At 41.1% G+C, this 17,695-nt stretch overlaps 1 protein-coding gene across 1 annotated transcript in view; it reads left to right on the plus strand.

The window, feature by feature from the left end:
• ncam1a (neural cell adhesion molecule 1a) overlaps positions 1–17,695 on the plus strand; it is an 87,813-nt gene that overhangs the window by 14,789 nt on the left and 55,329 nt on the right. The window contains exons 8-10 of the mRNA XM_008279107.1: positions 449–591; positions 5,278–5,307; positions 14,450–14,600. Coding sequence (XP_008277329.1) covers positions 449–591; positions 5,278–5,307; positions 14,450–14,600 — 324 coding nt within the window. The remainder of the gene's footprint in view (positions 1–448; positions 592–5,277; positions 5,308–14,449; positions 14,601–17,695) is intronic.

The raw sequence follows: 17,695 nt of genomic DNA on the forward strand, positions 1-17,695 counted from the left end.
CTATGGACCAAACAGTATTTTCATTGCAAGAGTCCAGCGAACAAAATGCTTCCTGGGTTTTGGTCCTTTTGGGTGAATGTTCATGAATGTCGAGCGTCTGCCGGCTATGAATCCAGCTATTTTCTCCTCAGGTGAGGGCAGAGGTAAAAAGAGAATAAGTGTTTGACACTGCGCTCATCAAGAGGCATTGTTCCTTGTCAGGAGGTGTAAATAGGTCGTTGTTTGTTTTGCCATAACAGCTTTATGAGGCGATAACGTGCCATTTTATGAAGTAAGTGTTTGCCGGGCTTGTTTCACCTCAGAGAAATCAATGCATGCGGAATGACAATGATACAGCTTCGAGGGGCAACGTCGCTATCAGATGCCAGCAGACGGCTGCAACAAACAAAGTATGTTTGCGGCAATCCTGATCGGTGTCTTGAACGCTGTGTTTTCTGTGATGTTCCAGTGCAACCCGTGATTACCTACCTGATGAACCAGACTGCCTCAGAGTTTGACGAACAGGTCACCCTGACCTGCGAGGCGTCCGGCGACCCCACGCCCGCCATCTCCTGGAGCTTCGGAAACAGAGTCTTCACCGAAGGAGAGCAGGTACCAGTTTGTTTGTTTGTTTTCAAGCTTTGGTGTATGAAAGGAATTACAAGGTAAAGACTCTCTCTGGAACCTTGGCTAATATTAAATTCCAGGTCATGAGAACTGAAGTCCTTCCAACACTGCAGCACCTCAGAGAATAGGGACATTAGAGATGGAAAGGTCAGCTCACCCTGCAATACCGACGTTTCCTTCAACTCCATTCAGTATTCTTTGACTTTTTCACGTTAAATATCGGCATTATTTTTGCAGCAAGATGCTAAACAACAATTAGCATTCAGCTATATCTAGATAAACTAAAAAAATTAAGCAAATCTGTCATGTTTTTAATATTCCAGTTGGTCGAAAGCTTGAATAAAACCTGCATATATTACCAGATAATGCTCTGTAGCCATGATCGCCTGCACTGTCAGACGTGGATTTGCCGTTATTGAACAAATCTCTTCTCAATACTCATTGATTTTAAGGAAAAACAAGGCACGACTCCCATTCGTCATGAAGCTAACACACTCATCTGAGCTTTTACGCCACCACTTTCACTTCTCAAATCCCTTCAGTTACCTTTAATTCCATCACTTTCCACCTCAGATCATTAAAAGCCAATAAACTCAGATTACTTCCAGTGCTTCACACAGCCACAGCTTCTTCTTTTACCGAATCCTTTATTGTCACCTGAATCTTCTCAGAGTAAAGTTTGGATTCTGCCATCTGCCTATAACTTTTGACAGTCTTCTCCACTGTTGCCGGAATTGTTTTAATGGTTTTGAACATTTCCACTGTGACTGCCGGGGGGGGGAAGAGTGTGCAGTTTGCTATGAAACCAATTTCCAGGCATTTCCGTGGGCACGGTACTCCCCAGTGTTGCTAACAGTATATCTAACATGCTACTTCACTCCCTATTAATAATTTGCATTTAAAGGGGGTATTTTTGCAAAATTACTTTGAAAAGTGCTCATTGGAAATTCAAAGAAAATTAACTAGGGAAGAGCAGAGAAACGATTTCGGTGACATTAGCCTAATTATTGCAGTGAATCAGATGTTTTTGAGCTCAGTTATGCCACTCTGGCAAACCGCTGTGATAATCCACTTGGGAAATGAATGGGCACTTTTTCGATTTTTCTTTTTTTTTTCCAGGACGTACATGATATGAGTAAAGAAGCCACATAAGGGTTATGTATCTTTGTCATGCTTTGGCATGTATTCTCCATTTTTTTTCTCTCTCTCTTCATGTCCTTCAGGAGGACTGGAGATAACACTGGATTAAAGCTCTGCCTATAGAACATGGTAAAAGGCTTCTCTAGACGTGTGAGCCATGAATACCATTTCTGTGCATTTTTCTGCTTTACAGTGGTCAAAGCGTTCTGGCAGTCGGCAGCCCGACGAGAGAATCTCATCCCCAGCCCATTGTTATGCTCTTATCAGCTCATTAAAATGGTATAATTTTGAAAAATCCATCTTAACGGTCTATTCTGACAACATGCATCATGTGAGCAGCAGACAGATTAGTCACTTCAGAGGGGTAATTTTCTGCTGTGAAGGCAGTAAACAGTATTAAGATAATTACCTTGCTGCCTCGAGCAGGTTTGTGGATTCAGAAAGGATCGCTTCTATGTTGGTTTGCACTTTAGCTTGCATTAGATACTGAAAAAATAATAATACATGCCCATATTGCCTCTGATAGCAAAAAAAAAAAGTTAGGTGCTGTGTATTTTCCTTGCATCAGAGATTCAGAAAGGCTGGGTCATGGACTTGCTGGTCTCAAAATATTTGCCAGAAAACAAGATTTCACCTAAAAAAGCTGAATAATAATTGCAACCCTATAGAATATTTTATCCCTGCTGCACAGTTTCAAATCACTCCTGTCAAGTTCCTGCCAAAAATATACAGATTTCTAGTTAAATATGAGATAAACTGTCCTTGAACAGCATTCAGCAGCACACAGGACCTTTATGAAGACACTCCCTGTTTGAGAGGTCTTTTTTAATGAGCAGGTAACTATTGTGAAATTATCTATATAAAAGCAGCACCCAGGTAGTTACCCTGCATTCAGAAACACCGTTGTTGTGTAGATGTTTAAAAGATACAAGCATGTAACAGCAGGTAAACTATTTTAGGAGACACACACAGTAATTGCAGCGAAAGCACCTGTCCTGGTCCGTCCCAGAGGACATGAAGTTGCACAATATTTGGGCCACTGTGGCCTATTTTACCTCACATGCTTCGTCAGCTGCTGCAGCGTGATGAATTAAAGCTGCCATGTAGAGCTTTTTAAACGTCAGATACGTCACTGTGAAATGAGCCATTGATTCTTGATATAATGATGTCAAACTGAAGACGCCGTGACGCTTTGGGGGCACTTTTTTCACTCGGGAATTTTAAAAAGAAATACATAAACTTTTCAGTAATAAATAAGCCTGGTAGTATTCTAATTGCCAACAAATCCCAAGAGAACACAACCAACAATGTTTTAAGTCCTAAAATAGCAAACAGTAAACAGGAGTAAACAGAGCATTAGTTGGGGACTGAAAGTGAAGCTGGTATTTACAGCAGCAGCATGACTCAAAGTGAACAATAGACTTGGAGTTTCTTCTAGTTTTTGTGCAATGGAGCCAGAAGAATATTATTTATCAGGCTTTGGAAATGCAGATAATACTTGTCGAGGAATGTGTTAATATTGGATTTGGAGATTCTTTAACCCTCTGAATCCCAAACAGTTGTCACATGGAAACAGCAAGACATAGTTGAATTATACCAATGTTCTAATACCGTAAATCATCTAAAAAACAGGAACGCGCGTTTTCTGCTCAGGCTGCAGTTCACCTGAATAGTCTCTGAATTTCCGTCACATGCATGTTAATCACAGCTGAGCGACTCATGACTCTATGGTTGCGCCACAGAGTGCAGAATTTTTTGGTTTTTATAGAAACTGGTTAGCACAAACACATAAAGTTTGGCGAATTTTACAAATAAGGCATGTAGAGTAACGCGATTTTGATGAAATATCACCATTTCAGGTCAGTTTACCCGATTAAACTGGAAATTGCACACAATTAGCACAGTAAGGTAAAAATCTGAGGATTTTTTCTGCTTTTAAAGTTTCTGGCTGCAACACATTATGTAATTTTAGAGATTTTTAATAGGGATAAAATGCCTGCTAAATCTGCTGCAAATAACAACATCATTATGAAGGACGTTTGTCCCATCCACTGCCAGCTGCATCCTCACCCGTTTGTGCTGGAAGATGATCCAAAGAGAATTTATACATTTGACTCAGCTGAAACATCCCCAGTTTTTCCCCTATTAACGCTGCCATTTATCACTGCCAATCAGCGGAGGCATTCGTGGCTGTACTGGGAGTTACTGAATCTTATCTTCCACCTGCAAGACAGGACTCGCCTGTCGCCATTCACAGTTGTCACCAAATGTCTTCCCATTCACGGCCTGTCATCATCCCTCTCTCTCCTATCTGTCACTGTCAGATCGATTTTGACTTAATGCTGCAGTGCTCGGAAAAACCCCGCTGATCATTTTGTAATAGCTGTCACTAATTTTCATTCATCATCGGTTTCCTGTTTGCCACGCTCCGTCCTCCATTCACGTTCTAGTCCTACATTGTACCAGCCAGACTACAAGCGCGCAGACAGATTCATAATGATGTGCAATGACAGGGCAGTAATTTCACTGGCTGCTTCTGCCTCTTTTGAATCACTGTCTTGTTAAAAAAAAAAAAAAGTATAGCTGATGGTATCATTGTGCCTAATATTGGATTCCAGACTTTCTTTGCACATTCACACTTTTTTCTTCCTTTTTTTTTTTAGATTAGAACCTGTGTGCAGCTGTTATTAAAGGAGGCTAAGCGCATAAGTGAATGGGTTAATCAAAACACAGAATGCCATGATGAGAAAAGGTGCTGATTAGGAAAACAACGTCCCTGGGTGCCAGTGGTGGTTCACTTATAATTAGTTTCAGTACCTTGTTTTCCTCCGTGTGCCAACAAATTCTCTCTTATTACAGTACATTAATTAATAGCCAGCTGAGGAGGCCTCTTGCTGCTTCAGGAAAATATGCTCCAGTTTGGCACTTTGACCACTTCTGTTCCTTCCCCCGATTTTGCAATCGAACGGCCAAGTCAGACGCCGTGACCTCGCCGTCGCGGTGCTCTTCACTTTTAAGAAGTGCTGATGATGCCAGATCGTCCTGTTGCTTGGGAACGTGCCGCGAGTTATTTATGGCGGAGTCAGTCATAATTTGTATTGAATGCAGCTTCGAATCCAGTCTGAAAGAAAATCCTTGTAATCTGCATCGGTGCAATTTTTTATGAATCTCGAGCAGCGTTGTAGATGTTCAGACGTGCTACCTTTCAGGAAAACGTTGGTTTATTTTTCAAGGAAATGCAAATCAATGAAGAGCCTTGAAGCTTCAGTTGAGTAATTTATCTAGTATATATATATATATGTGTGTTTTCAATCTAACTGACATTATAGGTGCATTTCCAAATAAGAAACAAAATGCACTTCGATTCAATGAATATGTGTGTTTGGTCTGAAACGTTCAAAATCGCTGCCTGTCCAACGTGAAATCATTGCAGGTGAATCCAGTGTGTGCTCATTCTGTGTGGATAATCTCCTGAAGCTTACTTTGCCCCACTGTGTCGCTGTTTGTCTTTGCTTCCTCTGTCTTCTCTAGGCTTCTTGGACGCGACCAGACAAATACGAGGTATATCAACTTCAACATCGTAGCCTGACTCTAGTTGTTTAGCCCAGACTGACACTGTAGACGTCCCCCTTTTTTTACCCCCATTTTTTTATTTATTTATTTAATTTTTTTAATTGCAGAGCAGAAGTGTTGTCATTAAGCTCACATCTAATAAGCACTACATTTAGCTGTGCACTAAATACGTAAACCATTAGCCACATAGCACACTTCATTTAGCCCATTTAGTTCCAGTACACATTTAGACTTGCTCTATTTGCTTGTCCCTGTTTATTTTTGTCAGCAAAATGTTCAGTGTGAGACGCAGAGACGGTCACAGCATCTCAAAGTTGACTAAGCAGTTCCATTTTTTTATTTATTTTTGGCCGTGCTGTTATTTCCTGCTGCACGGTCTGGTTAGTTCTCAGACTTTGCATGATTCACGGAAGGAAAAAAAAAAAAAAGGATTCCTGCGTTGTGTCAGAAAACACTGTCTGCTCTGCTGCGAAGCCAAGCCGGGGCTCTAACTCACCAGGCTGTACTAAATCTTAACAGAGTGCTTTTAAATGGTGTAGCCTCCTGTCACGGGCCAGGGGCCGGCATGTTTTGGCTTCAACCACACATGACAGCAGCTGACTTATTCAGTCACCAGGGGCCTCGTTTATACCGTTTTCTCACTGGGTCAGCTCATCCAAATGACAGAAAACAAAAAAATTTTCTCACATTCTCCCCCGGTGGTATGCAGCCAAGAACATTTTGGCTCTGTTTATCCAGGTTTTAACAGATATCTCTTGAATGTCTCCGTCCGACCACCAATGCAGTGGATGGATTTCTGTTGGTGGCGACGACGTATGAGACGTCACGGCGGGGTTGAGGTGATGATACAACCTAATAGTAATAATCAAAGTGAAGCATGCCATTGGGGAAAGATAAGTATATTTAATTAAATTTAAAAATGAAAGCACTTGAGGTCCCTGCTGCACTGTTTGGTTGGAAACAAACATGCAAACTCTTGGCCCTCCACAAAACAACAACAACAACAACAACAACTACTACCTGTGGATACCACTGACACACCATAACAAGCTAATTTCACTCGCCGTCGTCACGGACACCCACAAGGACTAAGAATTAACTTTCATTACGGCATCGGTGTGGAAACGCACACATCCAGACTTCTGACAAGTTTGTTCTTCTAAAACTGTACAATTTGCATCTGACTGGTTTTAATTATTCCACTAGCTAATGATATAATTTGGGGCTTTAAATTACCGGTTGCATAAGTGTGTGAAGGTTATTTCAATCATCACATCGCACAAGTCTGTGTGATATAGCGTGAGCCCAGCGTGCGGCCATTATCCCGTCACCTTGTCGTACAGTTAACCGGATTTCCAATTGTGTGACTCAAGGATCTGCAGCTGCATATACATTAACCCTCTGAATCCCAAGCACCGTCTTCTTTTGTTGCTCCTGTTACTTTTTTCTTACCCTGGACTCATTTTTCACTGCAATATAAAGTCCTGCATCTCTATGGAAACAGCACAACCATGACTAGAAGTAGAGAGAACTCAAAAATGGCTTCTGTGCAGGATGAGACAGTCGTGATGCAATTAATGATAAAAAAAAAAAAAAAGTAGAAATTAAATTACTTTTGATTTCTTAATTATTATTTATTTGACAAAAAGTGACAATAAGTGAAATTACCAGTGTCCACAAGTGTTATAAATACTGGGGAGAAAAAATGTAATCAGATTTTTAATTTGTTTTAATAATTGTCTCATCTGTGCTCTGTGTAAACACGGCCTGCAGTTCAGCCACAGCTGACTTTCCAACAACTCCATCAGCTGCTCTGAGGAGCCCAGAAGTTTTTCTTTTTTTTTTTTCCTGTCTACCTTTACCAATCATTTATATTTAAATGACACATGCAAAATAAGGTGAAATAAGGGTTGTTTGGTTTTTTTTCTCTTCATTGAGGTTCCTATTATTTTTACGGGTCCAAAACAATACAAAGCTGAACCTTATTATTATTATTATTATTATTATTATTATTATTATTAATATTAATATTATTATTATTATTATTATTATTATTATTATTTTAAACCATTTAACCGACATGAACATACAGCAGCTATCAAAAAGCAAACAAACAGAGATGTTAGGAAAATCCCTCAGTGGAGTCCTAACTGCTCCCAATCAATACACAGAGTCGTCTCTTAAGTCAAAGCAAAGTTTTGCTTGCAGCAAGGAGCAACGTGTACAGCACAGAGTCTGAACAAGTGACTGACTAGAAGCATGAAGCGTTGGTTCTTATATACAGAAAACAGAAGACAACCTTCCGCAAATGTGTGTGTGTAGGCATGGTGTTCTGACTACCCGCTACAGACGTCTTATCTCACACTCGCAAGGTGAAATAAAGGCAATGAACATCTACAGCATTCTCGTACTTTTCCACAAAGATCATTGGATCATAACATAGAGTTATTCAGAATCAGAATCAGCTTTAATGGCCAAGTATGTACACAACATACAAGGAATTTGGTTTCGGCTGTTGGTGCACAATAATAGAAATAGGAAAATTAAAAAATAAAATAAAGTAAAATAACTAAAGAAAGAAAAGAATAAAATACAACAAATATTAATAAAAAATAAAACAAGATAATAAGACAAATATATACAAGAATTTACACATCTAGTAGAAAAAAGTATTCTAACAAGATATTAAATAAAAATAAAGATAAATAAGTTAAAAACAACAACAACACACTCACACAACCAACCAACCAAACAAACAATCAAGACATCCACCCCTCTACACCACCAGGGTGTCGTGGTTCCTCAAACTGACTGGAACAGTGTTGACCTAATGGAGCAAAGTCCAGACTGGAATGGGTCCATAATGTCCACGTTGTCCAGGATGGGTCGCCATGTCTTCATAAGTCCTTCAGTGTTGTCATGAAGGGTGTAGGTCAGCTTTTCCACAGGGAGTATTCTCAGGACCTCCTCGTACCAATCATCCACAGTAGACCTGTCCTTAAGCTTTGATTTGGTTCTTCACCTCCACAGAACTTCACATCTCACACGATTAGTTCAAGGAGTGTTGAAAACCTGACAGTTCTTTCTGTTTTGACACTTCCTGATTATGATAAATGGTGTAATTTTGGTATTTTTAAAAAGATAAAGTGCTTTTTTATTATTTTTAGAGGGTTAATGTGTGATGCTTTTGTAGCTGAGGCACCTTATGTGAATAATGCAATCAATGTTTGACAAGGCTGACTGAAATATATGCAGAAATGTGTCTTTTTTTTTCCTCAATTCAAATTTACTGTACTCTATATTTCTTGTTGGTGGTTTCATTGTGATATGATCCCATTTTCCCAGTAGGCTCCCGTGCTTTTGTAGGTTAGCAGCCACTGCTTTGCTATTTGCTTTAGTGTTGCTCTTAGTCAGTAGATGGTTGCTAAGAGAGAAGAGTGTTTGTAGTGCACATCCTGTTTATTGCTCCCATTCTGTTTGTCTTGCTGATTTCTCTAAGACAGCTTGTCTCCACGATGTGAGAGGCGTTAGAGTGAGCGAAGCGGTGGGTTTAAGCAGACACACTGGATTCTGTCTGGCTGTGTAAATAAAAAAAATAAAAAAGAACAACAGACAGAGACCTAAAAAATTAACTCCATATGTTGCGTATCTGCATGCGAATCCATCAATCGTTCTGTCTCATAGTAAAGACAAACATGTCAGCATGCTCAATATTTTGATGTTGCTCACCACAGAACATGAGCTGCTGATGAATGTACAGCTGTGAACCAAATCTACATACGCTTGTAGAGACCATGTATATCACGGCACCTTGAGTTTCTAATGACTCCTGTAACTCTCAGTCTTCTATGATGGCATCGCTGAAACAACATGTCACCAAAAACAATCCTGCACTTTGGTTCTTTCATAGATTTATTACAGGTATTCTGGAAAAATGAAGACATTTGTTGGGTCAACAATACAGCAGATTGAGTTTTGGTGATGTAGACAGTTGATCAGATTCTCTTCGTGGCCTCTTAACTTCTCGTGAGTGATTATGATTGACTAGAGCTGCTGAATCCTCCCAGCCAGTTTAAATACACTCCAGTGAGCCGATACACTCATTGGTCTCAGCCACAAACATTACAACGGGTAAGTCCAAGGAGCCCAGCAAAGATGTGTGAAAGCTGCAGCTGTCAGTGTCCACAGTGCTTTACGTCTCCATGTGCTGAGAGGTTGCCATGCATGAAGGAAGCCCTTCCTCTAGAAGCTGCACCTTGAGGCTCGACTGAAGTTTGCTGCTGATCACACGGACAAAGGTCTTCTGGAGGAAATTCTCTGGTCAAATGAAACCTAAAACATTGAGACATTTGGCCACAATGACCAGAAATATGTTTGAGAAGGTGAGTGTTTAAACCCCAAGAACACAGAACCCACCTTCAAGCACGGCGGTGGCAGTATCATGCTCTGGGGCTGGTTTGGTGCCAGTGGAGCTGGTGCTTTACACAAAATGGTAAAACATGGTAAATGGTCTGCACTTATATAGCGCCTTTTTCTACCTTAGCGGTACCCAAGGCGCTTTACAATGTGTTTCGCATTCACCCATTGGTGACAGAGCTGCCATGCAAGGCGCTAATCTGCCATTGGGAGCAACTTGGGGTTTAGTGTCTTGCCCAAGGACACTTCGGCATGTCGGGGGGTGACCAGGGATCGAACCGCCAACCTTGCCATCAGTGGACAACCCGCTCTACCACCTGAGCCGCAGCCACCCCACAAAGTAAATGGAATCACAAATAAGGAGGATTACCTCTTTACTCGTCAGAGAAAACCTGAAGTCATGAGGCAGAAGATCAGATCTTGGATTTGGATTCCACATTTGGGTATTTCAGCAAGATAACGACCCCAGAGACACATCAGAAATGGTAAAGAAATGGTTGAATCAGGCTAGAATTATGGTTTTCGACTGGCTTTCACAAAGTCCAGGCTTCAACCCCATCAAGAACCTGTTCCTTGTGGACGGAAACTAAAAGATGAAACTGCAAACAAAGGACATTTAGTCAAATGTTAGCATTGCTGTTGCTATATTTTTGACCCAGCAGATTTTTCGATATGTCCAGAAGATTTATAAATCTATGGAAGAACCAAAATGCATGACTGTTTTTGTTTGTTTGTTTATTTGTTTTGTGTGACAAGGATGCATTTGTTTCAGTGATTCCATCATAGACAAATAAGAGTCGAGGAGTTATTGGAAACTCAAGACACTGCCGTGAGATGCATAATCTTTTAAAGTGTGCTTCTAATAACACAGGATTGACCAAACAAATCACTGATAATGGTTCCGGCCTTGCTCGCGTTTCATGCTGGCTGAACTCAGCTCTGCGACGAGTATAAGTCAACAGCCCTAACAAGGTATTATATGATCAGCCATGATGCCAAAATGTAATAGGAAAGGTGATATGATGTGAAAGACAAGCGCCAAGCGTTTCCGCTGTGTCTTTATTTCATTGAGAGGTGTACTTCAGAAAGCTGCCTGACACTTACACCAGATGAGGCTCTAGTTATAACAACCTGCCTGCTGAATGACATTGCACCAGCTGTGCTGAATAGAGCTTTTCAGGTAATCCTTGTCAACTCATAAAATCACAAAAGATCATTTCACCACGGTGTACTCACCCCGTATTTGCATTTATTGATCATTAGGAGATGTAATACAGCGCTGAATGTTACTACTCGGTGTGGGTAATGAGAGCGAGGCATGGTTCACGGTCTTTTTCTATGAAAGCCGTTGGAGATGAATCGAGTGGTTGACTAAAGCCCTGTTTATATGTTGGTTTTATGAACTCCAGTGCTTAACTTGTGCTGTTAACTGGAATTTCCCGAACACTTTGGGAACGACTTCTTCTTGATAAGTGGAATTTTTTTTTAGTATCTGTTTGTTTCTTTGGTATGTCGTGCCTTTATTAAAAACGTTAACAGTCTGGAGATAACAGGAAACGAGAAGGGAGACAGAGGATAGGGGATGAAATGTAACTCAGGTCAATGTGAGGACATCGCTTTGTATATTCATACTCTGTGTCTTGACCTCCAACATTCTTGACTTGACCAGTAGACAAGGAACCCTCCCAGTAGTTCTGTTTAGTTTCTGGAGGAGGTTCTGTCTGGCCTTCAGGTCTTCTCTGGTCTACATGTAGTCATGTAGTCTGCTGAAGGATCCCAAACTGGGAGACAGTTCATCATGAGGCGTATTCTGGATATACTGGTCATTTCCAGACATTGTTGGCTCAACTTGCCGACCTCAGCTTTAGAAGAAACTACTCTGTCAAAATTCTTCTTCACTGCAGAACCAAAATCTCCACGAAATGGTGCTACTGAGGTGTTTAATTCAATGTTACCTGGCATTTTTTATTTTTTAATATCCAATTAAATATTCTCAACCTTCAACTTTGGTTTATTATGAAAAATCTTCATAGCCTCTTAATATTTCCAACTTTAGGATACGAACTGTTAGTTGTTGTTTATTTATTTGTTTGCTTGGCAGATCTTAGTGTTTATAAAATCCCAATGTGATATTAACCACAATATAAAGACCTGCACCTCTGTGGAAACAACCATGGCTGGAAGGAGAGAGAACTCAGAAAGGACGTTTGTGCAGTACAACACATTTATAACGGCATAAATCATAAAAAAAGAAGAAAAAACCTTGAATTTCTTTGATTACTTTGTACAACAATTTTTAAAAAAACAAAACATGGAATCAACATGCACAACATCGTCCACATGCCTACAGGCATCACCAATGCTGTAAACATATGGTGACTCTACATACTGTGGATATTTTACTACATATAATTTTAATTTATTCAGCTCTGTGTAAACACAGCCTGCAGTTCAGCCGAAAACGTTGTCATATGGCTGTTGGTTGCAGCTCAGTCACCCAATAGCTTCTTGGTTTTACCAAGAAGTGCAGAATTCAGACTGTTTTGTGTAATCTAAGTTAAAGCAACTCATTTATTTTTGGTAATTTGTAAAGTGAAATAAGTGGAATGAAGTGATTTTGATGCAATTTCACATCTTTCACCATATATTGGTTAAGTTTCCTGATGGAACAGTTGGAAATATGACAGTTCTTTCTGGGTTTTTTACATTTTCCAGCTCCTAAATATGGTGCAATTTTACAGAATTTGTTTGGAAAGACAACACGCCTTTCATGCCTGCTCGTGGGTTTGGAGGTTTCGAAGGTTAATGCAGCATTAACATCTTTTTACTGCGGTAATAGTGTTACACAAAGTACTGGTGCTGGCCACAAAAAACAGGAAAAAGAAAAGCTTTTCCCCAAAGTCTAGAAAGGGTTTTTGCACCTTGGCTGCTAAGAGGAGCTATTCTGAATTTAGTGAAAGCGTAGAAGCGGCGTGAGTGAAGTGTGTTTGTACTTCATCTGTGACAGACGCCGCCTGTGCAGATGATGTCTGGCAGTTTCTCTCCTGTATTACACTCCAAGTACAGCGTATATGACAAGCAAAACACATGTATTGACAGGTTATGTAACGGTGTCAGTTCTGCCCCGCAAAGCAAAGCCACAGCAGCGACACACACACAAAAAAACAACAAAAAAAATCACCTCTGCTGTACAAGTGTACCGTGACAATTAATTTGATGACAAGTCATAGTTGCGTAATTAAATTGATTCGTCTGGATTAGTGAATAAATCCTGCGCAAAAGGTCTGCCCGTCCACTTCTGCCTCTGTTGTATCATTAAAGTATTATTCTCCATTAACCTTTTTTTTTTCTCCTGTTTACATTCCAGCAGTGTGCACGGTACAGCTCTTTCGCGTTACTGCAGCGAGACAAGATTAATGGTGCCCTTTCAAAGTGTTCCAGGACACTCCCTCAGATCCTCAGTAAACAGCAGAAATATTTCTGCCACATCTGCATCAGCCCCGCTCTGTAAAGAATAACAATTCCTGCCGTAACGCTAAAAACAACAAATATCATTCAATTATTTATACGACATAAACACCCGAGCACCTCGAATGCCTCAAATATTAATAGAAGATCAGCAGCTAGAAGGGAAGATGTACGTATATTCCCCGTAGGCGTGAACTGTGTCGCCCAGAGGGAAGAGAGATGTATTTTTAACAGCCAGAGTTTTTTTTAAAGGCCTGATACTTTATTATTCATTTCACCGCTCTTTACTTTACTATTAATGTCTTTTTTTATATATATATACCTTCTAACTTTTGCACCACTTTTGCAAGAAGACATTTTAATGTTTGCATGTGAGAACAAAAGCACCGCCGTCCTCTGGCTTCGTCTTTGTGTCGGGCAACAGCTCGACAGATCAAGGCGAGCGAGGTCAGCGGGTGAGCTCGACCTGCTCCGAGCGAGCACCTCCCAGCGTATTGACCAAACAGCAGTTTCAGCTAAGGAGGCAGTCTAATAAATGTGATCTGCTAATGAAAATAAAAGTGAGATTTACCAAGCCATTTGTTCCCAACTGCAATTATACTGTTCCAACTGCAATTAGGCCGCTTGCAAACCTGCAACTAGACTGCTAAATGGCCCGGGCCAGAAATCGACATATTACAGCAGTTTAGGAGGCAGTTGGCTGACCACTTACTGATTTCCAGGTCGATCCAGGGACAGTCTCTTAGAGGCCGCGACGGTCCGCTGTGTTGCTGTCCGTGGATGTGCCAGGGGGTTTCGATTTCACCCGTGTGTTTGTGGGATTTTACGACGTGTTTTATGATTTAGAAATTGATGCCACCTGAACTTGCCTCGACCCCGAACTTTAATCTCGCTTACGTCCACAATTCAAAGGTGTCATGTCTGCAGCAATGAGAAAACATGCAAAGCTTCCAGACTATTCAAAATACGTCTCTCATCGGTCATCTTCGTGGTAATTCTGCACTGACATTCAGTCGTCATTTTGGTTTGGTTTTATGTTTAGTCTCCAGTTCATCTTCTATTTATGAATCCTGTTTAAACTACATACATAACCCCATCACCTCCTGTCTTTTTAATTTCTCTCTTTTTTGCCCCCCAGTGTTTACACCAACAAATAAAACTCACTAACGAGCCGAGGGACACACATTCTATGACGACGACTCGCCTTGCCGGTGAGAACTAACGTCTTTCTCCTTTTTCTTTCCAGAGCCTCGACAGAAACGTCGTGGTGCGCAGTCACGCTCGGGTGTCCTCCCTCACCTTGAAGAGCGTCCAGTTCACGTACGCCGGCCAGTACCTCTGCACCGCCAGCAACTCCATCGGTCAGGACAACCAGCACATGTACCTGGAAGTGCGCTGTAAGTGTGCGCGAATGACCCAATCTAAAAGCAATAAGAGCTGCTGTTGCTTTTGACGTCCGCTTAATAAACTGTCGTCGTTTTTTTAATTTCATGTCACCGACACTCCCAAACTGCTGAACTGCAGAAAAAACACAAATTAAAGTCACATGCTGTATGAAAGAATCCTTCAGAAGGATCTTTGTCAGAGACGTACATCTGTCTTTTCTTAGCTGCGGTCGCGGCTCATGTCGCTACATCTGCTAAAGAACGCTCTTCAAATGAAATGTCGAGAAGCTACAACTGTTAGCGACTACTTGTAGACTGTAAACTCCCATCCTTTGACCGTGATGCACTTCACTGTGTCGTCGGCCTCTGATGTTGTCTTCATCCCAGCGGTAATTTATTTGTTCTGTCAAATTGTCGGAGCGCAGATGTTTTCTCGACGCGTCTGTTTCTGCTCAGGCGCGGATTTTCCTCTCTTTCCAAAAATGGTTTTGACAGCAGCCGGAGAACTTTCTCGGGCTTTGTTCATTAACTGCTGATTTCACCTGAAGGCAGAGAAATCTATAGCAACCAGCGATATAACAGTAAGAGCAAGAGAGCAATTCTTCCCAGTCAAGAGGAGCTTGAGACTCATGACATTTATTTAAAGCACCGCCTGCCTTGTAGCCGCCTTGCTTGTGGAAATCTTTCTCTCGGTATCTTCTGCGAGACATATCTCCTAAAATGATTGTTAAATGTTGGTTAAAAAAAAGCACGTCTCTAGCCTGAAGATCTCGCTGTTATGTCTGCGGATAGATTTTTGCAGCTCCTTGCACCAGATAAATACAAGCTGGATTTGTATGTTCAAGTGCTAAGTCGACACTCTGCAGCAGATCAGCCCGATATCATGAGAAGCTGTGAATAAATATCACTTTATCAGAATGCAGTTTTTGCATTTGGCGTATCACTGTCTGTCATGCACTAGTCTTAAACCTCTCCCTGACATTAACCCTCGCCAAAACTCTTCCACGTCTTATTCTACTGCCATAAAAGGACACGTGAATTGTCTCCGAAGCAGATTTCCATTTACGCAGCTTTGGAAACAGTTATTAGACCCCTTTGACCGCTGTTCCTGCGTCTTTCTTCTTAAGGTTGTTCATTCTTAAGCTGCTTTTATGATTTCCAGCTGGTTAGAAAAGGGTCCCGCACCGTATCCCTCGACTGAGACGGTTGTCTTCTCACAATTTCTTTCCTTCAGGTATCGAAACACGATCAGATTGTTTTAAAATGTCCTTTACAAGATGCTGTAATTATATAACCACTGTGGTAACATTCAAACTGAATAATCAATGGTGAAGGTCTGCTGTGTCGACTTTGTAAAGAAACCAGCGGGGGGGTCCAGTGATTTTAATAATATCATGTTGAACAGATTAGTTAGATGCAGTAGATAAAAAAAGAAGCAAAAGACATTATTATTAGAGGCGTAAAAGAACAAGAATAAAGACGACATATTGTACGCTGTCACATATAGATTCAATCTGATCATCTAATATTAGTCATAAAGGCTTTTCACCGACGTTATCGTGATCTTATCAGATGTTACTACAGACAACAGCAGCATCAGTGGGAGTTCTTCTTCTCTTTTTTTTCCGTTGAAGTCGGTGCCGGAACAATAAGAACTTTCCAGTGCCGAGTCCTTCCTCGAGTGAAGCGAAGCAGCACAAAGTAACTGTACAGCCCACGACAGCGCTTGCATGTCAGTGTCATCATAAATGGTTCAAGACATGGGAAATGTGCTCAAAGAATATGTACCTCTGACTCTTCTCACACTGAAATATCTCCCACCATGGTGACAGGTAAGAAAGACCAACTTTCACCCGCATGGGGAAATGAAGTGCAGTAACTTACCTGCATGGTGCAACTCAGTTTTAGTAAGTTTGGGCACAAGTTACTACTTTATCTATGATACACTCCTTTGTATATGTGTCCTCTTATTGTTGAAGCTTATTTACTCCAAGCTACATTTGAACATTTCTCATTAGGCGTCCAAAGCTGTTTAAGCATTTGGACGTAAATCAAAACTGAAAATCTTGCCTGATTGAGCAGCAGCTTTATCCCGCTAAACTACCTTTACATCGCCACTATTAGTTTAGCTAATCCTGCAGTTCATAGAAGCATTAAATATATATATATAACAAAAATCATGACACTGGATGCAGAAAATGACAGAATCAAATTGGAAAATCCTAAAATAGGAAACGCTTGAAAAGACCATAAAACTGCTCTGAGGAGACAGCGTCTGGGCAGTCACCTCTGTTTCGGTGGATAAATGGTACAGTAGTTGAGAGGGAGAGAGAGAGAGAGAGAGAGAGAGCAGAGTTTGCTGGATCAGTGGTACCACTGTGATTTGTTACCATGGAAACAAAGGTCTCAGTTCTGACATACCTTCAGGGGTGCAGTGGCTTTTCGGGCTCTCATTTACTCTGTCTTCATTTTTTTATTTTTTATTTTTTTTTGAGCAACCGTCTGCGAGCCCAAGTCGTAATGTAGCCGTGGAGCAGTGTGAGATGTTTTTGTGAGAGATGACATGCATTAAACTCCAGCTGGATCTGAACAGCGAGCCGCAGCACGGCCAGAATGTTCTTTAGAGGTTACGCGAAATGCTGTAAAAGACTAAATTATGCTTTCTGCATGTGCTTGACCGACGGTACGTGGAAGGGTCAGCGGTGTCGGACTAGTCCCTTTTTTGCAGAGTTACAGTCTCTGCATGGTTCATTTGGTAAATCACTGGCTGTAATTCATCTCTAATGTGCCGGAGCTCTGAGACAAAACAGAACCATCCTGACGGTACAGCGTCTGCTCCCTGCTGATGCTCCTGCATGAATCTTCCCTTCGCCACCAAACTCTCTCCTTAGAAAGACCGGGCGTGGATGACGGAAGCCATCGCATTTGATCTCATTCTAAATCTATCAAATGTTACCTTGATTAGAAAAAAAAAGAAGAAGAAATATATAGCCAATGAATGCTTAATTGGATTAATATGCCCTGCTCTCAATGCGCTCACAATTTGCTCAGAGATATAATCACAACGCAGCATTGATAGAGTTGTTTGAGGGCTTGCAGTTAGCTCG

This window comes from Stegastes partitus, unplaced genomic scaffold, assembly GCF_000690725.1.
Source record: "Stegastes partitus isolate 25-593 unplaced genomic scaffold, Stegastes_partitus-1.0.2 Scaffold144, whole genome shotgun sequence".
NCBI lineage: Eukaryota > Metazoa > Chordata > Actinopteri > Pomacentridae > Stegastes > Stegastes partitus.